The following is a 24,052-nucleotide window of genomic DNA, read 5'->3' on the forward strand; positions in this document are numbered from 1 at the left end:
AAGCTAAAGACAACGACGAAAATAATAATAAAATAAAGAAATAACAAAAAGATGAATAAGGGAAGTAAGAAAGATAAAGAGGAGAATCAGTGATGAGGTCTTAACTGTGCGGTTTTTTCCAAATTCGGAATCTACAGGGCACCATTTGATTGGTTTAGACTGGAAAGAGTCCTCCGCAGTTTGCACCGTCTGATTGGATGAGCGGGAAGGCCAGTTAAATTTCGACACACACTCTCCATCTTGCACACATAAAAGGTACAAACTTTCAGTGACGCATGTTCTGTGGGTCCCATACCTGAGTGGAGGTACCAGAGCAACTCAGACACAAAACGCCAACATGAGGACACGCACGCTTTTGTCCATAACTCTGCTGGGCCTGCTGCTGTGGGTCTCCTGCATCCAGGCCAATGACACAGACGCCGACACTGACAAACAGGAAGAAACACAAGAAGAGACATCAGCAGAAGAGACTCCAGGAGACACAGAAGAGGAGAAGGAGGAAACCAAAGGGGCACCAAAGAAAGAGAAAACAACAGAGATAGAGGAGGAGCAAGATGTGATGGTTCTCCACATCAACAACTTTGCCAGAGCTCTCAGCGAGAATCAGTATTTACTGGTCGAATTCTGTAAGTGGACATTAATGAATTATATCTGATGTACAAACAGGGAAGTGATCACTGCGAATGATAAATTAACACTTTTGTGCCCGAGAGGTGACATTAAACTCTTTCTAATTACTTTTTTGAGACAATATATATGATGTTTGTGTTGCTCTTTAGTGCAACAAACATCAGTGACAACATATGTTGGGCTGAAATGGATTATGATTGACCAGTTTGTGTTATAAGGTGTCACAGATGTGTACTTTCCTAAAGAAGACCATGGTGTATTACCAAAACGTCAGGAATAACTCACTAAGTAAAAGTAAAATTGCTTTCCTCCACTGCTTTCCGTTGAAGCCCTCATGAGCACGGAGACGTTATCTTACAAACGTGCATACATGTGGCCTCTCCTTGTCCAGATGTTCTCTTGGTTCAACTCTCCCACAGATGAGCTCAGCACTGCGAGTGGAGAGGTCACGACACGGAAACGAGCAAAGGGGAGAAAAGCTGGGCCCAACTGCCACTGCTGCTATCAGCGGCTTATTTCCATGTGTATCTCTGCATGTGCTGCTGATAGGAGCAACACAAAGAACTGGACAGAACAGAGGCCTGTGGAGGAGAGCATGTCTGCCGCTTTGGTTGATTTCCAGTGTTTCTAAAAAAGAGATTAACTATCTATGTGTGCATTTGTGTGTAGATGCTCCCTGGTGTGGTCACTGCAAGCAGCTGGAGCCAGTGTATGCAGAGGCTGCAGGGAAACTGAAGAAGGAGGAACCTGTGATGCGGTTGGCCAAATTGGACGCCATAGACGACAGGGAGCTGGCTGACGAGTTTGACATCGGAAGCTTCCCCACTCTGAAGCTGTTCATCGATGGAGACCGCAAGCAGCCCGTCGACTTCACTGGTATACACACACACACGGGACCCCCACAAGGAGTCACCAAAGTTCATAGAGGGGGTCACAAGGCCTTCTTGATTTTAAGACGTGCTAGGAAACTTTAAAAATATACACAGTAGGACTATATCTGTGAAGAAAAGTAAAGTAAAGTCAGTTGTTAAGTAAATGTCTAATAGAATAATGGTCAAGCGTCAGTTACAAGAAATCACTGAATCTGTCTAAAAAGAAGCCTATTAAGTATTTATGATTGTTAAAGAAGTTTTAAAAATACATAATACAAAGAGATTTGTATAAAAAGTTCCATAAACTATAAATAATCTGCTCAGAATTCATCCAAATCACCCTTCTTGCAGTTACTGTTCACTATTTGGGTTCATTGTACAGTTTTTAATATAATATCAGTTATCCATAAAATATGTCACTTAATTTAGGGGTCGTCAGTTTACTAAATGATAGAAAAAGAGTCCCTTAAGGAAAAAGTTTGGGAACTAACTGCATGAGGACACACAGATAAATGAACTGTAGGCTCCACTGGGAAAGCTGCTGTCTTTCAGATTCACAACCATGTGTACGTATCTATGTAATGACAGAGCCTAGAGTGTGTGTGTGTGTGTGTGTGTGTGTGTGTGTGTGTGTGTGTGTGTGTGTGTGTGTGTGTGTGTGTGTGTGTGTTTGTGTGTGTGTGTGTGTTTGTGTGTGTGTGTGTTAACCTGCACTGCTGAACCTGTCTGCTGTCTTTTTTATATCAGTTATTTAACTGAATCAACCATTTTTTTGTCTTGAATGTTCGACTGTGCAAATCAACTGTATTTTATTGTATAATTTATGATTTATGAGATGATTAATACCATTCTCAGACATGAAAGTGGTATCAATCCTCTATATACTCAAATAATGCCTCTAAGAAAGGAAGTGATTAAGAGAAGTCAAATTCCTCTAGCTAGTAAAATGAAGTGATGGTAGGTATGTTTTTAAACACTGGAGAGATGCACTTGGTTTCCAGTCTGTATGCTATAATAAGATAACTGGCTGTTGGCATGTAGCTTAATATTTAGCATTCAAACTATAGTGGTATAACTCTGGGCAAGAAATAAGAGTATTAGAGTAGTACATGTTTTCAATCTTTATGCTAAACTAAGTTCACCATCTCCTGGCTCTGTAACTTTATACATAACGTTCAGAGTTGAATCCATCTGCTCTGAAATGTTCCTTTAATGCTCTTTTACAGTATGCACCTTTAGTTGCTGACTTTCTGAGCGTAGTGTATAATGTGTGTTTGTGTGTGTGTGTGTGTGTGTGTGTGTGTGTGTGTGTGTTTACCCTACATGTTCACAGTTCGATGTTCGTGTTAAATGTTCCTTCACTCACACCTCTGAATCAAGTCTGAATCAACATATGTGTGCATGTTTTTATTACTTTTGTTGTCTTATTATTTTACTTCTTGTGTTAAAGCACCTGAAATGACTCTGACATGGCTTTACGTCACACATGTTTGTATGTTTTCCAGGTAAGAGGTCAGTGGAGGGAATAATCCAGTGGATGAAGCGTCGTGCAGGCCCAGGTGCTCCAGTGCTCGACTCTGCAGACTCTGCAGCTCAGTTCATTGATTCCCATAAGATCGCTGTCGTTGGATTCTTTGATGTACGTTTACCTACTTTATCTCTCATACTAATAAATAATAAAATCACACATTTATATTTATATGTTGATTCATACCCATATTAGAGTCTGGAAGGCAAAGCGGCCAAGGTGTTCAAGGAGGTTGCTTTGGATGTGGTGGACACGGAGTTTGCTGTGTCAGCAAGTCCTGAGGTTTTCCAGAAGTATGAAGTAAAAGCCAACTCAGTGGTGCTCTTCAAAAAGGTACGAACGTGTTCTGATACCAACTGAGAGTTTTATAGAGAGGAACTACCAAGAGCAAAGCAGCTGTAATGATGTTAGCTTTGCTGCCATCTAGTGTCAAGAGATAGTGTATACAGTGTGTTCCTTTGTCATGTCCTCACAATGATAGAAAGGTGAGGTTATTTAGATGATTCTGACTTCTATAAACAGATTATCTTACTTTATTATTGATAAATCTGTATGGTTATTATTTCAATTAATTGATTCATTGTTTATTCAATACAATGTCAAAATAGGAGGGAAGCCCATCATAATTGCCAAGACCATAATAGAATTAAATTATATTAAATATTTCTTGTTGGAAAGTCAGTCAAAGCAACTACAAAGAGACACAAAAACAAAACAACACGGCTGTAGTTTGTGTCTGTTGTGTCTTGTATGTGGGAGGGGTGGGAGGCCTTTTTACGTGTCTGTGCCAGGGGCCCATTGTCTCATAATCCATCCGTGGATTAAATCCTATTTATAGTTTGTTTTTATTTATTTTTATTTCTTTGTTTGTCGTCGTCCCGTGTTGGATTAAATCTGTCTTTGTGTTTTCTGATTATTTTTGTAATGGGATTTATGTTTATGTTTGGTTTACGACAACATCAGATCATATTTGGAGGTGCCGAAGGTTGCTTGTTTTATCCTTTTACTATCAGTCGAATCATTTTCAGTGATGCAAGAGAAAGGCAACAGGAGCTTTTTGGTATATTTACTTATATCAATTACACACGTTGTCTGATTTGTTATCTTGTGAATTGTATCTTGTTTAATGTCTGTTTCATCTAATGGTGACATATCGATTTATTAACTTATTGTTCCAGAGCTACATTAGGTTAGGAGGTTACATTTAGGTCTACATAAGTTGATTAAAACAAATGTATGTGTGTGTGTGTCTGTGTGTGTGTGTGTGTGTGTGTGTGTGTGTGTGTGTGTGTGTGTGTGTGTGTGTGTGTGTGTGTGTGTGTGTGTGTGTTTGTTAGTTTGATGACGGCAGAGCAGACTTCGCGCTGTCAGAAGAGGGGAAACTGGACAAACAAAATCTGACCACATTCATCAAGGAAAACAGTCTGGAACTGATCATCCCTTTTAGCCAGGAGGTAACACAAACACAGACACACACACACGATTACAAAATTAAAATTAAATGTAAAATCATATTCAAATCATTCTATGTTTGTTTTTGCAGACTGCAGATAAGATCTTCACCTCTAGCATCCGTTTGCACAGCCTGCTGTTCATCAACTCCTCTGTGGAGAGTCAGACAGCCCTCCTGGACGAATCTAGGACAGTTGCCAAACAGTTCAAGGGCAAGGTGATGTGTGTGTGTGTGTGTGTGTGTGTGTGTGTGTGTGTCTGTAAAACAAAGTCAGTCAAAGAGACACATAAAACTTAATTTAACCTTATTGTCTTTGTCTTTTATGTTTTGTAGATGCTGTTCATTGTGATCGACGTGACACAAGCCATTTCTCATGTGCTGAATTACTTTGGCGTGTCCGAGAGTGATGCCCCGACTACACGTGTCATCAACATGGAGACAGGAAAGAAGTTCACCGTTACTGCCGGGGACCTCACAGCAAAGTCACTGGCACAGCTGTGTCAGGAGGTTGTGGATGGTGTTGCCAAGGTAACACACACACACACACACACACACACACACACACACACACACACACACACACACACACACATGCACCTGTTTCATAGTCAGTCACACAGCAGTAATAAAGCCAGTTTTTTGTCTTGTTTTTGTGGTGCAGCCCTACTATCGGTCTGAGGAGATCCCAGAGGACTGGGATAAAGGACCGGTCAAGGTCCTGGTGGGGAAGAATTTTGAGTCTGTTGCTTTGGACTCGACAAAGAACGTCTTTGTGGAGTTTTGTAAGTCAGTTTGTCTGCCTGCCTGAGTTTATACTGTAAAGACTTTAATGACATCCACTCATCTTTTATCATCACACTCAGTGGTTCCCAACCTTGGGGTCAGGACCACTACTAGGGGTCAACAAAGCTTCATGTGGGGGTCGCAAAGACTTCTTGATTTTAAGGAATGTAAGAACATTTTAAGAAGCTTCAATTTTGACAAATTAAAAATATCAAGAAAACTAATCTATGATTGAAATTCATCCGAATCGCTCCATAAAATATGTCACTTAGTCAGAACTTCAGTTTAATCATAGAAAGGGGGTCCTTGAAGGAAAAAGGTTGGGAAGCACTGATGAAACTTAATCAAACAGTGAATTTTGAATATGCTGTTTCCTTTTTCAAACTATTTCAGCATTAGCTCCTCAGATATAATTTCATTAACATATAATCACCTGAAATGTTTTGAACGGCCAAGAACAGACAATGCAAACACTGGCTCTAGATAGGACCTTTCACATTTTGCCTTCTCCTACACAGTTACAGGGAGAAATATTCATGTGGTGGCACAAGGGTGGCACAGAAACTTTAATAGAAGCAGTAATATATTCCGATTTAATTATACATGTCAATATTTGCTTGGAAAAGACCTCAAATGAAGATATTTGAACTCAAAAACATTACATTACTGTGGCACATTAGTAAAGCATTGAATAGAAATATCTAAAGGTGGATTTAGGAATCAGTAAATTGTTTTATTTCCAAATCTTCAGATATTTTTTCCCAAATTCATTCATTGAACTTAAAGCTATCACTAATAAATGTCTGTTTCTGACATGTTTTTTTTTTTTTTTTAATTAATCTAAATTTGTTAAATTTGACAGCATTTGACAAAATTCTGTGGTGACCAGGCATTTTTTAAGGGTTGCCACCCTTCAAGATCTGCCCCTGCACACTTGTATAAGGCTGAGCTGTATTCAAATGGTTCCAATCTGCAATTTAACTGCTAGATGTCACAAAATCCTACACAATGGTCCTTTAAATTATGAGTTAAATTTATCACTTTTCACTAACTCATCAAATTATATTGTTTTAAAAACTCTGAGTCTGAAATCACTGCCTACGTGCTTTCTAATGGACTATGTCACAGCACAGGCAGTATTGGTAAAATGTTTTGTTATTAGGCCACAACATACACAAAATGCCTTGAATACCAACAAGAAGAAAAAGCTTAACTGAACCCAGTGAGCTCAAATAGCCTGCAGCCAAACAATTGGTTCTAAAAACTGAACTAAGGTTGTTATTCATCGTTCATCACAGTCTCAACAGAAAGTTCCTCCCTGCTTTCATCAGCAGCTCTCCACCCTCCTCTCTCCTGGGTCTTGTCCTGAGACCGGTTCGTATTATGTAAGCCTCGCTGAAGCTTGGCAACAAATCAAACATGACAAATGACAACCTATGATGATTATAATTATACTCACTTAAAATGTATTAAAACATTTCCCCTAAAACAACTTACTGTTGTAAATTAACATTAAATTAACAACATATTATGACATATGTCAAAGGGACGGACTGATTTTGGATACAGACAGTGAGCTCATGCAGACTTTTCATCATACAGGCAACACTAATATCACCAGTTTCCAACTTATACGTATCATTAATATTCATGTAATCAATCTGTTTGGAAAGCTCTGATGTACCTGGAGTTAAATGTATGAAAGGGCCTGAAAAAGCAAACAGACATAGATAGATAGATAGATAGATAGATAGATAGATAGATAGATAGATAGATAGATAGATAGATAGATAGATAGATAGATAGATAGATAGATAGATAGATAGATAGATAGATAGATAGATAGACTTTACATGGAGGCCTCATAAGCCGAAGGTCATTATACAAGACAATTCAACACGCAGGAATGAGTCCTAAAACCCAGAACTAAGTTAGCCTGTTAGCACTCCTGGGAACATTAAAACGTCAGCACACTGAACACAGAGACCGATCTACTCACTGGTTCGTCTTTACAGTCCAGTTGTGTTTTGTTTGTACTCGCTCCCTTGCAAACTATTACCACTGGCTTTCTGTTGAAGAAACAAGGGCGATACTAACTTTGTCAACTCGAGATCTAGAGAGATCTATAGATACTGCGCTGTATACATATAAACAGTATATATAAACCGTGCACAGGATTGTGTGACCCTCAACTTTGCAATAATACAACCGCTGCTCAACATTAGACAACTAACATTATATTTGGCAGACATGTGATGAAACCAGCAGCCGATATGGGAATGTTTTTCCATCATTCATGACCTAAAATGTTGCATTAATAACATGATTCTGAGCTTGCATTGTATTTGGTCTAATACCTTGCCGGAAACCATCCCTCTAGTTGGAAAAAAAAAGTTGAATAAAGCAGAGAAACCTGGTTTTTATGTTGAAATAACTTATAATATTATAATACTTTGCAGTGTAGACTTCAGGAAACCCACTGATATAAAACCAGTTACCAGATGTGCCCTTTGCGTGTGTGTGTAGATGCTCCATGGTGTGGACACTGTAAGGAACTGACTCCCATCTGGGATCAGCTGGGTGAAAAGTACGCCGACCACGAAGACATCATCATAGCCAAGATGGACGCCACAGCCAACGAGGTGGAGTCTGTCACTGTTGAAGGATTCCCAACACTCAAATACTACCCAGCTGGTGACAAAGAGGTACACACACACACACTCACACACACACACGTTCCCCTTACAGACGTACAATGATTTTTGTAAGGAGCTTTTTAATATTATTACTATTTTATTATCCCACTTATCCTTTTTCTCTCTGCCTCTTCCTCCTTTGTTGTCCTTTAGGTGGTCGACTACACTGGAAACAGGGATCTGGAGACCATGTCCAAGTTCCTGGATGGTGGAGGAGTGTTGCCCCAGGCGGCAACTGATGAGGACGACAAGGATGATGATGATGATGATGATGATGATGATGATGATGACGAGGAAGACGACGAGGCTGGTGATGATAGCAAGGTTTGTATTTTTACTACTACTTTATATATGTTTCCTGTAGATATAAATCTATTCACCACTCTCTCATGCTGTCTTCCTCTCTTTCAGGAGGCTGGTGAGTCTGAAGAGGTACCGACCAACAAAACAAATAAAGATGAGCTGTGATGTCACTTTGTTTTCTGGCCAATCAGGATCAACCTAGCGTCTTCCAATTTTTCTTAATAAAATTAATTTGGGTTACAAACATAAAGATGTTCTGTGTTCACCTGATTTGATTTTCTAACATTCAGTTCCTGATTACTTATATCAAGTCAGTTACATAGAGATTTTCAGTGTGACGAAAAACATAAATAAGTTTATTATACAAGACAGTTATGTGATATGTGAAGTAACCCCTGACCAAAACATGTTTGATACAAATATATATAAAGATGTACAACACAGCGCTGCACCATCAGTGTCTGATTTTGAAGGAAAAACACTTAAATGCTTCATTTCAAATGTTTAGAATCATCACTAAACAATTTTTTGTTATCATGCAACAACACTTAGACGACATTGTAGTTGTATTTGGCGGTTCTTTGTTAATGTAGTGAGAAACACGAGTTGAGGATCTTCGTCATTCTCGGTGGCGGGGAGGCAACTACAGTTAACAGTTTGTGGCAGATAACGATTGCACTGAACATAATAATATTGAATATAAAATGTGGTTTATCAAACTTACGTTTAGATTTTTTTATTGAACTTATTGTATTTCATAAATTATACATGACATTTTATGTCGTGACCCCCTGCAGTACTCCAGACTACCCCTAGGGGTAAACGTACCCCCATTTGATAAACACTGAATTAATCCAACAGTTTTATGATCTTGTGCCATAAAAGTCAACATTATTGTGTCTTGTACGAGTGAAAAAACAATTACGAGGGGACAATATGCAGAATAGAAAGAGATTTAAAGTTAAAAGGAACAACACCAGGTCCTGTGTAGTTAATCTGACACAATCCAGATGGATACAACGCTTTATTAGACGCTCTATTGCTTAAGTTTGGAATAAGGTTCCTAAAAGTCTACAATGTCCCACTGATGTATAAGGCAAAACTGGACCAGTTTTAGTTTAAAATGAAGTGTTGTCAGAATAATACCTGGTCAAGTATGTTGTTGTTTTTTGTGCTTTTATATGCCACTAATGTCGTACCACACTATCTCCACACCAACACACCTGCACAACATTTAACTACAACAACGACCACAATGGAAATAAGTCCTGTTCTTGTGTTATCCTTGATATTCAGTTAAATGTGCATTGGTGTTGCAGTGTTAAAACAACACTGAACAAAACAAAAATACAAAAGACAGATACATTATGTATGAATGGTAATTAAAACATACTGCAATTACAGTGTGAGTATCAGTACACACACTGTGAGGCTGTACTTTAGCTAAATGCTTACATCAGCATGCTCATGTCACTTGATGCTCAAAACTACAAGTTTGAAAATGAAAAATATTCAGAGGTGTGGAGTTAGAAAGTAGAAAGCTGTGACCAGACTGCTCCTGTTCCTTATCTCTGCTACATCAGCCTCTACTAGCATAACTCTAACTAAATAAACAGTTAAATTAAGTAGCAGTTGTTGAGATTGTAGCTTAAGAGGTGACGTTACTGTCTGAAAGGTGAGACGGCAGTGACTCACTGCCATAAAAAGTGGAACATTAGGAAATTAAAAGTGACTTTAAATAAAACAGGCGTTTGAAAATAAAAATGAATTGAACAAATTATTGTTGTTTTATGTGATATTCATATTTCATAATTGTTTAGTTATTTATTCTGTATTGAACACTTTGGGGCTCCATGGTGAACAAATAGATTATGGTGTTTTATAAGCTGTTTATTCAGTGTTTATTGGTTATAAATGGTGAATGGGGTGGTTAAAGTAAAGGGTTTCAGAGCAAACTACTCTCATTGGACCAACATATACATACATATAACACATATATTTATGTTTGTGACATTCACTTGTGAGGTTTCACACATATTCACATACTTGATTCTATGTTATTTTTCTAATAAAAGAATATATATATATATATGCAAAGCAAATATAGCAGATATGACTATGTTACATCTTGGTAATTGCTTTACTGTAAATAAAGTGTTACTGTAAATAGAGGATGACAACATTTAGGAAACAGGTGGCTGTAAACTCACCTGAATGAGGCGCGTGAAGAAGGTGAGTTTGTATGAGGGATACAGGTAAAGAGGGTTGGTTTTCAGCCTGTGGGAGAGTTAAATGTTTCTAATTCCAGAGAAAACAGGTTCAACAGGCTGTGATGTCACCAACATGATACGCGCTTCCTCCCGCCAGCCGAGCTTCCTCATTTGTCCAAGGTAAGACCACTGCTCTGATATATCTCACACATCCCGCTGTTAAATTAGTGAAGGAGGACACAAGCTATACTCTTTGCAAGCAGTATTTCTTTGTAGTTTATTTATGGCGGAGGCAGGTCTGTGCTTGTTTGGATCCGATACTCAGTCTTGCATGTATCTTGTTTACATAAGAGAACAGTCCCATGTGAGCTAGAATTACTTGGCTGCATTAAGCAGGTGTGTTTAATGGCTGATACAGTTGGTTTTAGGTGACAATTGCGGAGAAGCAGTGAAGTGGGATCACATGATTCAGCATTACCTGTGCTATAATGACACTGTGTTATTTTTAACTTATAGTAAGAGTGTGAGCATTTGAACTGGGTTAAGCTAATAGTGAGTGTGGCATAGTTAAAAAAAGCTTTACAGTAACTTAATGAGAGTGAAATCATTTGAGCTGACATTCTACTCTGTATTTATATATATATATTATTAATATAAAAATCACTTATTCTATGGAAAATAAGTTGAAACTGTCCATATTTTTGGAGTTTTACATTTCAACTTTGAAAGTAATTGAGAATAACATAGCAGCACACTGTGTAAGTATAGTAAAGAAATGTACAAGATATCTACTTGTACTATCTATACTATAATGTTGTTTTGACACTGTCCCTTTAAACCTCAGCTGCTCTGGTAAAAGTTCCTAGTAAAAGTGTGCCTCTCTATTGTCTAATATCTAGTAGTACAGGGAGGAGATTATACCAGGAACTGCAGAGCTGCAGCAGTGTGAACATCACTCAGCTTTAAGTACATAAACACAAGTGTATGTTCACAGTAGCTACAGTATTTAAACACTGATTCACTGACTTCAGTGTCCTCATACGCACTGGGCTGGTGAAAAAAGAAGCAGTGTTCGCAGTTAGAGATGGTGGTGATAATACAGATCAGCAGCGAGGAGGAAGTATTCAGATCCTTTACTCATACTACACAGCAAGTTAACAGTAGTGCATTTAAAACGTAACTAAAACTATGTAAAGATCAGCTAAATGTTATAAAAAATTGTCATTCTGCAGTGAATGGTTCCTGTCAGTGTTTGATTATTATATGTGATGTTTTGGATTAATATTACTGCTGCATTAATGTGTATGCTGTATTTTACTACTGTGGATCTTTATGGTTTTTCTAATTTTAATTACTTTACTGTTTAATCTACAGCAATGCATCATATTATATAAAAGATCATCATATGTTTTGTAACATAGCTGTCCTGTGAGAACCACAAAGACATCTTTTCATGAGCTTTAGCTTTTTTTATCTTAAGAATATGAGCATTTTCTCAACCTTTAAAGGAACTTTTAATCCTTCAGTTTATCAGAAACATTTAAAATCACCAAATCTGGAGATACGTGGTTTTCACGGGACAGAAAGAGCATTTAAAAAATCTGAGGTAACTCGTAACTAAAGATCTAGTGATGTATAAAGCACTTGTGTAAATGTACTCAGGTAAGAACAATACATTACACTAGGTACACATTAGGAAAATGCCATATTGTAGAAGCAGAAAGCACTTAATGGGGCACATACCAATAACAATAGAAAATCTAAATACTGAATCTGTAACTAGGTCCAGATAAACATCACTCAGGATACATGTTCCTGATAATATTCATTTAAGTGCAATAGTTAAATGGGGATCTGGATCTACACAAAAAACCTGTTTGATAAAAATATTCATTCAGATCCAGTTTGTAACATTTACACACTATTGACAGAAATCTTCTTCATTGGCGTATAATCACCTGAAAATAAGGATTGTTGCTGTTTCGTTACCTTAGAATGAGCCTTATCTACAGTCGCTGCAGGTGGCCTTCCATGGAGGCTGCAGTGTTGAACTGCCATGTTTCTACAGTAGTCCTGAAGGGACAAACACAACAAATGTAGATAGGGTCGTTCATATTTTGACATTAAAGCCTCCTCAAGGTCTACTTGCTAGCTTTGTCTGAGAATTTCAACTTCATCTCACAGTCTTCATTAGAGTTTGCTCAGTTTTCAATAGAGTGAACATTCGATTATGATCATGTGACTGAAGGGGGGGCGGAGGTCTGTGGTCAGTATGGATGTGATTGGCCTCCTTGACCTTTCTCTTATCGTCCACTGACTCCTCATTTACTATGACTCCTTCCCCACGGATGCTGATGCTTTATGTTGTCTGTTTCTGGCCTTCATTCTGTCTCTTGACAACTGAACCGTCTCAGTAAAAAAACATCCTCTGATGAAGGCTGTGCGATGCGGCTGAAAATGTCACATGACATTGAGTGAAGATAATTTTGTCAAACTACTGCTACCAAGGTTAAGAATGAGCAAAAATAAAACCTCTTTGAAGGAATAATGTACATAACAATAATGGAAAATGTAGGTTTTATTACACTAAAAACCAGCAAGCGTTACATTTGAATGATCTCCTCTTCATCACCAGCTTCCTGTTTGACTAGATGATCTTCTGATGGAACCCCCTTCGTATGAGGAGTCCCGTCTCCACCCTCCTGCTCTGAGCGCACAAGTATTCAACATACCTCCTCCCCCCTCCTACGACGCCTCCCTCTCCTCCCCCTCAACACCTCCTCCCACCTATGGGGAAGCAAGTAAGATAAGATTCACAACTCATCAGGTAGTACTGAGAATTCATTCACACTGAGCCGGCTGAGAATGCATCTTTTGTTTCTCTGTTTTGGTCCTCTGTCCACACTAAAGCTGTGTTTTAATGTGGATAGAGTAAACTGAGCTTTTCAAAAACAATGATACAAGTCTACTCAGACAAAGTTGTGGACAGAAATACACACTAATGACACATTAATGATGTATTTGTCTATAATGGGATCTAAAATGGCAGATCATAGGTTAAAAGTTAGAGGCGACTATAGATTATGTTCTTTACTTCACTGGCACTCAAACCCTCACTGCTCCTCTGAAAGCTCATCTCACTCTGAAACACTAAAGCAGCTGTTTTAGGATGTATAAATACTGTTGTAGTCTGCACAGAAAGGAGAGAGAAAGATTTACAAATGACCGACTTAATGTGTACGTACTTTACTTTTTTACATTTTCTTTATTTCTTCTTTCTTTCTTTCTTTCTTCCAGTTACAAACCAGCCAGATCCTTTTCCTGTCCTGACTCCGCCCCGGGTGCCAACTGCTGCTCATCCACAAAACACTGGACTCATAATCCATCCACCTATACAAGGTGTTAACTTTATCTTTCCTATTGGTCTTTAATAGCACACACACACACACACACACACACACACACACACACACACACACACACACACACACCAACCAACAGAGCAGGTAAAAAACAATTTTGAATTTGCTCCTCATTTTGTTCCTGATATCCACGTCTTTGCTTCCCCTCTGTATTTCAGTTGGCGTAACGCCGTCTGTCAGTAGCAGACAAACTCAGCCAGTAGTCGTTGTGACGCAGCCGCAGCCTGTTCCTATCACAGTGACATATCTGAGAGACGCCCCTGGTTTGGTACGCTGCCCACACTGCCACCACATTGTCACCACTAAAGTCACATACCTGCCTGGGAGGGCTGCCTGGTGCATGTGTTTCCTTCTCACAGTGATGGGGTGAGACAAACACACACACACACACACACACACACACACACACACACACACACACACACACACACACACACACACACACACACACACACACACACACAAACACACACACACACACACACACATGCATGAGTATTGAACATCAGAGCACTAAAGCAGCTTTAACTAAAGCTTCATCTGTTCTGTCTCTGCATCAGGTTGATCTGTGGCTGCTGTCTGATTCCGTTCATGGTACATGGCCTACAAGATGCACATCATTCCTGCCCCCAGTGTGGAGAACATCTGCACACATACACAAGATGACACTGTCAGGATTAATAAGGCTCCTCTTGTCCTCAGTCCACCCAAAATCTCATAGCACCTGTAACACATTTTTGTCACAATATGGATACATAAGCTGGTTGTCATAAGCTAGAAATGTAAATAGCTCACTGCTCACATGCTACATCTCAGGCATATACTGAACATAGAGATGGACAGAGGAGGAGCAGGAACTTTTTGAGAAGGTTCTACAGATGTTTTCATACAATATTCACTTTAAAAATAGAGTTGGAATCTGCAGGAACTCAAACTCAACTCTGATTTTTACAATATAGGACAAAAATCTAATGTTTTAATGTATTTTTTGTGATTCCAAAAAGATTTACTGTTCAATTTTTAATATGATCTTTCTCATCATATTCCATCTCTGACAATTCAGATGGTAGGGTTGAGATGTTTTACACATTTTTGAACACTTTAAGGCACTGGTTCACTAACTATGGTATGTATACCACTGGTGTTATGTGGAGAAATATTTTTTAAGAAATTACGTTTATTTTAATACTATCACAAATACTACAAAATGTTTAATGAACACATGGAGATAGCTGAAATAATAATAATTTACAATAAGTTTTGTATTTCCTGTAATATTTTGTTTCAATATCAACCTGCTATGTAGTCACGTTACTGCACATAGCGCACGCATACATCCATGATTAGTTACGAGCTAACGTGTGATGGCACGATAGTAAGCAGAAGTAAAATGAACACTGAGAAACACTGAATTAAGGCATTCTTAACAAGCGCACAAGCATTTCTATTACGCAGAAGAAAACTAGGCAAAAACACGTTTTGCACTTTGACCTTTTGTAAGAATGTATAGTTCAGATTTTAATTAAAGTGATGAGGAGGAAGAGAATCCGTCCCCGCGTTGGCATATGACAGGATGCTTTATAACATTACAGACAAAAGACTAAACAGAGGAGAACAGACGACATTTATGGAGAACAAGATGATGACTGGGGGACAATTAATAGTTTTGTTTTTCATAAATCTGACAATTTTATTTTCTCTATTTAAATACCAAAAGAACAAATATTTGTTATTTCTCTTTTTCTAATGCAGATACAGCATTCATGTTTACTATGATGATGAAGGGAGCAGCTTGTCAAGGCTCAAATGCCAGACATGATTTTCTTTGTTAGAGCGAACAAAGCCTGTTGGAAAACACATTGACAGTGACATGCTGCATGCTATTTTTCTGCATAATTCTTTGTTTAAAGGCCCTGCACATCCGAGGTAGACCCACACAGGTGACTTTAATCATTGTGACGGATTAGACCTTTTCTCAGGACTGTGTGGGCGTGTAAAGACTGTTCTGCTTACATCACTCTGCTGTTAGCTTTGTTGCACCTGTAACGTCTTTATCACCGTACATGTAAGTTATAGGTGACCTGATGTAATTCCAGTTTATAGCTCTGCTCACCTTCAGCATGAGCACATGAACACCTGTGTGGATGTCCAAGGCCTTTAAAGTACAATCGGGGATCCAAATATTACTAATAATATACAGGATTGGAACCTGTTACCAGACATTTTAATACAAACAGGTACAAAAGACAATGACTACATTTAAAATAATAATGTTTTTGGTAAAGTTTACTCATCCTGAAGTCACACAGGTTTATAACATGAATTGTGATTAGTTTATATAGTGTACACTTAATAATGTAAACTTAATACAGATTGTGTCTTTAAATTATTAATTTTCAGTTGATTATATAACATATCTATTTTTAGATTTAATTCCATGTCATAAATTTACCTTTGCATTACTTACCCAAGGTAAAATAACCACCATAACTAAGTCACAGCAAAATAAATATTTTTAAGTAGTTCAGGACTCAAAGTTCAAGGTTCAAGGTTACTTTATTTGTACCCACAGGTAGATTTGGTTTACGCAAACATATGAAGACAACAAACAACTCAGACAATAGACAAACATAATACAAACATGATAATGGATAAAGAAAAAAAAGTTGCCCTTTTAACACATTTGTATGTTAAAGAAAAAGTTTGACATTTGGGGAAATACGTACTTTCTTGCTGAGAGTTAGATGATAAGTTTGATACGCTCATGTGTTTCTGTCCATACATGTGAAGCTACAGCTAGCTTAGCATTGATTTCCTGCGGTCGCCATGTAGTTGCCAGGCAACTAGTGAAGAGTTTATTTTGAAGATAGTTACCCTAACTGCCTTTTGTGTTGGGCATTTGTTAATAAGTGAACGCAGATACCAACAAATAGTGTAGAATCTCTTGTATTACTGTAAATATAGAATTTTCTTCAGATGATTGCGGCTTTGTCGCCACGTTTCCAACAGTTTAATAATTCTTGTGCAATTCTTTCACAAATATACCGTCGCACTATAAAGTACAACTCTGAGGCATTTTTTCTGCTACAGTCTGAATGATGTGTCTTGACGAGACAAGGTTTTTGTACGAGAGGTAACCTACTTTAGAGATGCTGGTAGGCAGACTTTGTCACCTTTGGACGGAGCCAGTATGTGTGCGTTCCTTAGCTATAAAGCTTCAAATCCACCGGACAGATGCTGTAAGAGGGCCCAGTGTCAATCCTCTCATCTAAACTCCTGCAAGAAAGCGAATAATCATGTTTCTCGAGATGTTGTACTAATCCTTCAAGATATGTACTTGATGTTTTCTGCTGTGGATATAGAAAACAGGGTGAAGGTTGTGGTTGAAGGATATGTTCAGTGCCTCTGCTACTGAGTCTATGCACTTCAATACAATGACTGATTAATGCACCAGCTTTGGTGTGATGCTTTGTATACCTGCCAAGTTGGACTCAACTTCCTCTATTTAATCAAAATGTTGTCATGTTGTTATTTATCATTCTATCATGTTGATAGGGAAATAAAAATGGTGTTGGTTACTGTGAAGTAGTTTCTTTATTTCCAACATCTGTGCAAGTGGGTGAAATTTACATACGACCACGTGTGTGTGTGTGTGTGTGTGTGTGTGTGTGTGTGTGTGTGTGAGTGCTTTTGTGCTTCCATTTTGACCTTGTTGAGGCAAAGGGCATTTTGATATTAGTGATACACTTGATATGAACAGCAGCCAATAGCAGAGATACAGCAGGGCTCAGATAGGAAAGTTAATCAGCTACAGACTGGTGGGCCTGGTCGGCAGATAACAAAAGCATTCACAACTACCAGCTCAGCACTGACACGCCACACACACACACACACACACACACACACATAGTATATCAACCCTTCCTTTCACCACTCCCTCCGTACCTTCCCGTCAAGCTTGCTCCAGTGTCCAGTTTGTCAGTCTGTGTGTGAGCCGTCATGAGGACACTGTTGTTGCTGGGGGCGACGGCCTTGTGTCTCTGCGCGTTTGTTGCTGCTGACAAACAACCAGACCGACAGGCAGACAAATCATCCCCAGAGAAGGATGGAGTTTTACAGCTGAAGAAAGGAAATTTCAACCGGGCACTGAGAAAACATAAGCAGCTGCTGGTGCACTTCTGTAAGTTACACACAAAGAACTCACACAGCTTGATCTTGACCTACATGTTTATATCTACGCTGAGGATGAAAATGACACCATAAGAGGGCGAATGTGGTTCGTAAGTCTTGTAACACTCTGCAGCAACGTACTGTGTGTGTGTGTGTGTGTGTGTGTGTGTGTGTGTGTGTGTGTGTGTGTGTGTGTGTGTGTGTGTTTCTGTGTGTGTTTCTGTGTGTGTAGATGCTCCTCTGTCTGGAGAAGGTCATCGAGTCTCGGCAGCGTTCGAAGGGGCTGCTGCAGAGCTTCAGGGGTCAGAGGTCAAACTGGCAGTGGTTGATGTAACACAGGAGAAGGACCTGGCTAAAGAGCTCAGTGCGACAGGCCTCCCCGCGATCAGGCTGTACCTTTCTGGAGACAAACACAACCCTGTACCCTGTCCCGGTACGTGCAGATAACATATAGTATGTTCTTTATAAATAGGTTACATTAATATAATGTAATGGAGGTGTAATGAAGAACTAAAGGCCTGCTTCCAGACAGATGAAACATTGTAAAGTTATTAAAATATATGGATTTCTGGTTGGAGAGGAACCAGGCCAATCGGACCCTGGCTAATGATGATAATGTAATGTAATAACTATAACTGAGTTACATAATCAGGATACCAAAAAAAGGTATCTGTAATCCATTGGTTACAGTACAGTACAGAGTACAGTTACATTTAGTAAAAATAGGGAGTCCGTTTTTCGTTAAAAATCGACACATTTTTGATGCTAAAAATCTTTTCATTTTCTTTTCAAAAGGTATGTTACTTTAATATTGTGATACTTGGATAACGTTACTGACTACATGTTTTAATTAGTAATTAAAGCTGACACAGTGTTCAAATATTTACTTGATTACTTAAATTATTTCTTTTTGAGTTAATTAGCCTCCCATTTGTTGTTAAGCATCCACGCTTTAATATTTAACTCTTAACTCTTAACCAAACTAGAATTTGGAAAGGATTAGCTTAGCTTAGCATAGCTGTAGCGGGGAAATAGTTAGCTTGGCTCTCTCCAAAGTTAAAAGTATTCGCCTACCAGCACTGTAAAGCTCACCAATTAACATGTTTGGATTGTGATTAAGTTCCTCAGAACTCGGCCTCCATTTTGACCTGGCTGAAGAGGAGGGCGGGGTCTGCTGCTGACCTCATCACTGATCTTAGCCAATCAGAGGCCTCAGATGAACTGAAAGTAGTTGGATTCTTCAAGGTGAATATACATTCAATACTTTACAGCTCACAGCTAACAGCTAACGGGTGCTGTGACTGTAATCAACAGTCTGAATAACAAATTGTGTGTGTTTTAATGTGTAGGAGCTGGACCACGAGTACGTCCAGGTGTTCTACGCTGCGGCGATCGACCTTCCTGATGTCAGCTTTGTTGTGACACAGGACGATGAAGTTATCAACAAATATGGTCTCACCCATGATGTTGTACTGCTGCTCAAAAAGGTATTTTAAAATGCAACACACACACACAAACAAGCATCTCTGAAAGATGGCTGTATGTGTGTCTGTGTGTTCTTAGCACTGACTCAGTGACATGGGATTTAAAGCATTATAACATTATTGCATTAATGTATAAGGTAGTTCACTGCATTCTTACGTGTGTGTGTATGTGTGTTGCAGTCTAAGCTCATCCAGGCTTATAAAATGACGCCTCAGACATCCAAAGAGGAGCTGATCATTTTTATCACTGTCTACCAGATGGACCCAGTCACTGAGTACACTGGACAGGTACAGTATTGGATGCATTAAACATTTTCACACACATATAACTGCTCTACTCCCTCCCATGCTTGGAAATGTTGAAACTCCCTGAGAACGGTTACTTCATTATATTAAAACACTGAAGAACCTGAAAACACTTGACTTGATTTTGTTCTCATATTTAAAATCTACGTCCTAAATGGAGAAGCCACCTGAATGCGGTCAAAACAACCAAAGAGTTCAATCAGAAGGATTTGTCAAAAAATACGCCTATTAAGTATGATTATTAAAAATAAAAATGTATATAATACAGACTGAGAATTGTATTTCCTAAAAATATCAGGAAAACTCATCTCTGATCCAATATAGCTACACAGTAAATAATCTGCTCAAAATTCATCCATTTCGCTCGTTTTACACAAACTTCCTGCAGTTATATTGAATTCAATATTTGGGTTCTATGTACAGTTTGTGAGTTGTTCTGTTCTGTTATTGTTACACTGAATATGATATAAAATACTCACTTTGTCAGGGATCATCTGTTTACTCAGTGATAGAAAAGGAAGGAAGGAAAAAGGTTGGAAACCACTGTGTTACATTAAAACTGATCAGATATTTGTTAAAAATGTAGACACAAAGGGATGTGGAAGTGGTTAGCCTCACAGCAAGAAAGTCATGGGTTCAATTCCCAGCTGGGGCAGGGCCTTTCTGTGTGGACTTTGTATGTTCTGTTTACCATCAAAACTTATATTAGGTTAATTCTCAGTGGAGTTGGTCACACCGGGCGCTGAACAGTAGCTGACCACTCATCCTTGTACTTATGGGTTCAATTTGTTATTGGTTTGATCCCCGGCTCCTCCTGCCACATGTCGAAGTATCCTTGAGCAAGATACTGAGCCCCAAATTGCTCCCGATGCTGTGCATCGGTGTGTGAATGTGTATGAATGCTTTAGTTTCTGTTCAATGGGCTTTGCCATTGCTGTGTGAATGTGTGTGAAAGGGCGAATGTGGCACGTTGTGTAAAAGTGCTTTGAGTGGTCGGAAGACTAGAAAGGCGCTATACAAGCACAGGTCCATTTACCATTTACCATTTATAATTATACTTAATGTTATACAGACTTTGGTCTAGACCTGCTCTATTTGAAAAGTGTCCTGAGATAACTTCTGTTATGAATTGGGGCTATACAAATAAAATTGAATTGAATTGAATTTAAATGCAGAGGACATATTTCACTATACTGTGTATGTTTGTATATGTGACAGTAAAAATGTATTATATTCTCTATGCCAATGTACACAATGCAACACAGTCACACAGAGTTAAAAGATAAAACATTCATATAATATTGGTATAATAATAGTTGGTGCACTTCCTTGTTTCTGAAACACTTAAGGTCAATGAGTCTTTCAAACTGAAAAGACTTTGAGTGGAGTATTGTGTTGTGACAGCCTTTCCTATACAACTACTTCACATTCAATATAATAACAGTCGACATCTTGTGGGATCGTCTTCTTTCATCTTCCTTCTGTATGAAAAACATACAAGTAGCTGTTTAGACACACATAACCTTATACTGTGGTGTGTTTATGTTATTCACCCTCTCTCTTGCAGACAGCCACTCAGATATTAACATCACCTGTGTTAAACCACGCACTCCTGTTTGTCAACAAAAGCTCTGCTGACTTTAAAGAGATCTACTCCGCCTTTAACAGCGCTGCAGAAGCGTTCAGGTTGAGGGTAGGAACCAAACACCCACTCACACACAAATTATATCAAACAGCAGCATTGCAAACACACATTAAAATAATCTCCCTGCAAGCTGTTGGAGTAACGTCACCTCCGCATTGTATGTGTGTGTGTTCAGGTTTTGTTTGTGTGGGTGAACGTGGATGAGCCTCGTAATGGCAGGTTGATGGAGTACTTCCGAGTTCGGGATTTCGAGGCTCCTCTCATCCGACTGGTCAACCTGACAGACCATGTGACCTATCACCTGCCCTCTGACACTCTGGATGTAGACACCATAAAACAGTTCTGCCAGTCCTACCTGGAGGGCAAAGCAAAGGTAACATTCACTCTTGTCTAGTGTGCGAGTACATGACAGGAACTGCAGAAACAGCATGTCCTGATGTAATTAATGAATGTGTTTGTTTGCATGTTAATGTGACAGCCTAAGATGCAGAGTGAGCCGATACCTGAAGGATGGGACAAACAGCCGGTGAAGGAGCTGGTGGGAATGACTCTGGAGAAAGTCGTCTTTAACCCCAACAAGACTGTTTTTGTCCTGTTCTGTATGTATATATTCTCTTCTTTTAAAAACTACCCAGTAAGCTTGGACTTGGAAATTTGAAGGTAAAAAGACGGTTTAATACTGGGCCAAATGTGGCTGAACAGTGTAACGTCTTGGTCACTGGTTGTCAAACTATGGTACGTGTACCACTGGTGTTACGTGAGCAGTCTGTGTGCAGAGGAATCTATAAAAACATAAAATACTGTACAAAATAATACAAAATATCAAATACAATTCTATTCAAATAATTAAACACAACCAACCAAACTGGCCCCTAGATGTCCTTCAAATCAACAAATCCCTGCTTCCTGGGTTGCTGTTTTCTCGACGCTCTCTTAGCTTTCCACTCTTGCTTTTCTTTGTTTCTACTTGTGTGTGTGTGTGTGTTGCCACTTGGACTCACCACCTGCACTTAAAAATCTGTGTATTTCAGATCTTCCTTACAGTCAGGAGTCCCGCGCTCTGTTTCCACTGTGGGAGGAGTTAGCCGAGGCCTTGAAAGAGCGAGAGGACGTGGTCGTCGCTCGCATCGATGCCTCAGCCAATGACATCAACATGTCAATGCAGGGTGCCTACCCGTCCCTCTGCCTGTTCCCTGCTCTGTACGCTGAAAGAGTAAGGCTTCTTGTTTTCTGTTTGGAATTAACTAATCAATCAACAATCTGTCAATAACATAATGTGTCAATCAGTTAAATACTTTTTTGCCAGTATAAATCCTCAAAATCTTACTTAAGAAGCAACAGTTTGAAGTAAAAGTAGTCAACGAGTACAATGAATAAATGAGTATAGATGTAAATTTGAATACACACCGATTAGCCATAACATTATGAGCACTGATTGGTGAAGTGAATAACTCTGATTATCTAGTTATCATGGTTCCTGTCAGTGGGTAGGATATATTAGGCAGCAAGTGAATATTTAGTCCTCAAAGTTGATGTGTCAGAAACAGAAAAATGAGCAGCGTGACGATTTGAACGACTTTGAGAAGGGCCAAACTGTGATGGCTAGATGACTGGGTCAGAGCATCTCCAAAACTGCAGCTCTTGTGGGGTGTTCCCAGTCTGCAGTGGTCAGTACTTATCAAAAGTGGTCCAAGGAAGGAAAAGAACCAGAGACAGGCTTATTGATGCACGTGGGAGCGAAGGCTGGTCCTTGTGGTCCGATCCAACAGACGAGCTACTGTATCTCAAACTGCTGAAAAACTTAATGCTGGTTCTGATAGAAAGGTATCAGAACACATAGTGCATCACAGTCTGTTGTGTATGGCTGATCGGTGTATATTCTTGAGAGTCTAATGCATTAAAGAAGCTAATTATTGTCAAATTACATCTGAAAAATGTGGTATATACGTGTTATCCCTACTGTGTGGGGGGATGTTCAGTGTGTGATATCTGTGTTTCCTTTCAGGTGGTGGTTTACCCAGGTAAAAGGAAGTTGAAGGACCTGATCAAGTTTCTGGATAAAGAGATGGAGAAAGCCAAAAAAGACAGAGTTAAGGTAAATGATCTCCTTCATTACTCTGCCCCACGAACAACAGCACCACTGCAGTGGTTTCATTTTGTTTTGACTGTGTGTGAGAGAGAGCTGTCCTTTCTTCTTAGTTAAAAATAAACTTCTTTTCTTTTGTGTCTTCAGGAGGATGAAGACAGGAGGAAGTACATTGAGGCCGCAAAAGCTGAGGAGGCAAAAAAAGCCAACAAAACCAAAGACGAGCTTTAATCCAAAAACAGAGTACAGTGTGTGCGTGTGTGTGTGTGTGTGTGTGTGTGTGAGAGAGAGAGAGAGAGAGAGAGAGAGAGAGCGAGAGATACCTTTTAGTCAGTCCATTCTAAACACTGATCTGGTTTTATCTACTCAACCAAGCTGTCATGAACTGTCTGTCTAATCAAATCTAATAAAGTCTTCAGTTAAAAACTCTTGATGGTTGCAGGACTTCTTATTTATTTAACCTC

At 39.0% G+C, this 24,052-nt stretch overlaps 3 protein-coding genes and 1 long non-coding RNA gene across 6 annotated transcripts; 3 read left to right on the forward strand and 1 right to left on the reverse strand.

The window, feature by feature from the left end:
• The first annotated feature begins 268 nt into the window (after positions 1-268).
• Positions 269-8,515, forward strand: pdia2 (protein disulfide isomerase family A, member 2). Its single transcript, XM_051385361.1, has 11 exons — positions 269-626; positions 1,300-1,506; positions 3,008-3,141; positions 3,226-3,363; positions 4,368-4,484; positions 4,574-4,699; positions 4,817-5,011; positions 5,145-5,265; positions 7,793-7,971; positions 8,116-8,286; positions 8,374-8,515. The coding sequence occupies exons 1-11, from the start codon at positions 338-340 to the stop codon at positions 8,428-8,430; spliced, it is 1,734 nt and encodes a 577-aa protein (XP_051241321.1). The 5' UTR covers positions 269-337; the 3' UTR covers positions 8,431-8,515.
• LOC127354964 (uncharacterized) lies at positions 7,793-10,571 on the reverse strand. The gene is made up of 2 exons (XR_007881653.1): positions 10,476-10,571; positions 7,793-8,269 (listed from the first exon to the last, which is right to left on the reverse strand). It is a non-coding gene; the product is annotated as an uncharacterized LOC127354964 (long non-coding RNA).
• On the forward strand, positions 10,567-17,482 carry si:dkeyp-75b4.8 (lipopolysaccharide-induced tumor necrosis factor-alpha factor homolog). 3 transcript variants are annotated; one of them, XM_051385363.1, is made up of 5 exons: positions 10,567-10,655; positions 13,111-13,276; positions 13,773-13,874; positions 14,056-14,263; positions 14,458-17,482. In XM_051385363.1, the coding sequence occupies exons 2-5, from the start codon at positions 13,138-13,140 to the stop codon at positions 14,561-14,563; spliced, it is 555 nt and encodes a 184-aa protein (XP_051241323.1). In that variant the 5' UTR covers positions 10,567-10,655; positions 13,111-13,137; the 3' UTR covers positions 14,564-17,482. The 3 variants fall into 3 exon arrangements, with proteins under 3 accessions (XP_051241323.1, XP_051241324.1, XP_051241325.1); XM_051385364.1 differs by lacking the exon at positions 10,567-10,655 and adding an exon at positions 10,660-10,771; XM_051385365.1 differs by lacking the exon at positions 10,567-10,655 and adding an exon at positions 10,782-10,871.
• Positions 17,483-17,814: 332 nt separating this feature from the next.
• On the forward strand, positions 17,815-24,019 carry zgc:136472 (uncharacterized protein LOC678514 homolog). Its single transcript, XM_051384509.1, has 11 exons — positions 17,815-18,077; positions 18,300-18,500; positions 19,188-19,312; positions 19,417-19,554; positions 19,732-19,839; positions 21,425-21,550; positions 21,678-21,875; positions 21,981-22,101; positions 22,534-22,715; positions 23,508-23,597; positions 23,736-24,019. The coding sequence occupies exons 1-11, from the start codon at positions 17,897-17,899 to the stop codon at positions 23,817-23,819; spliced, it is 1,554 nt and encodes a 517-aa protein (XP_051240469.1). The 5' UTR covers positions 17,815-17,896; the 3' UTR covers positions 23,820-24,019.
• Positions 24,020-24,052: the final 33 nt, after the last annotated feature.

The sequence above is a fragment of the Dicentrarchus labrax genome, unplaced genomic scaffold (assembly GCF_905237075.1).
Source record: "Dicentrarchus labrax unplaced genomic scaffold, dlabrax2021, whole genome shotgun sequence".
Classification (NCBI taxonomy): Eukaryota; Metazoa; Chordata; class Actinopteri; family Moronidae; genus Dicentrarchus; species Dicentrarchus labrax.

Bases quoted from the DNA above. Each gene is read 5' to 3' on its own strand.
- pdia2 (XM_051385361.1), top strand. From the start codon at position 338: ATGAGGACACGCACGCTTTTGTCCATAACTCTGCTGGGCCTGCTGCTG. The intron at 3,142-3,225 runs GTACGTTTACCT...TACCCATATTAG, and splicing joins CTGTCGTTGGATTCTTTGAT to AGTCTGGAAGGCAAAGCGGC. The intron at 7,972-8,115 runs GTACACACACAC...GTTGTCCTTTAG, and splicing joins ACCCAGCTGGTGACAAAGAG to GTGGTCGACTACACTGGAAA.
- si:dkeyp-75b4.8 (XM_051385363.1), top strand. From the start codon at position 13,138: ATGGAACCCCCTTCGTATGAGGAGTCCCGTCTCCACCCTCCTGCTCTG. The intron at 13,875-14,055 runs GTGTTAACTTTA...TCTGTATTTCAG, and splicing joins AATCCATCCACCTATACAAG to TTGGCGTAACGCCGTCTGTC. The intron at 14,264-14,457 runs GTGAGACAAACA...TCTCTGCATCAG, and splicing joins TTCCTTCTCACAGTGATGGG to GTTGATCTGTGGCTGCTGTC.
- zgc:136472 (XM_051384509.1), top strand. From the start codon at position 17,897: ATGAGGACACTGTTGTTGCTGGGGGCGACGGCCTTGTGTCTCTGCGCG. The intron at 19,840-21,424 runs GTACAGTATTGG...TCTCTCTTGCAG, and splicing joins TCACTGAGTACACTGGACAG to ACAGCCACTCAGATATTAAC. The intron at 21,876-21,980 runs GTAACATTCACT...TTAATGTGACAG, and splicing joins ACCTGGAGGGCAAAGCAAAG to CCTAAGATGCAGAGTGAGCC.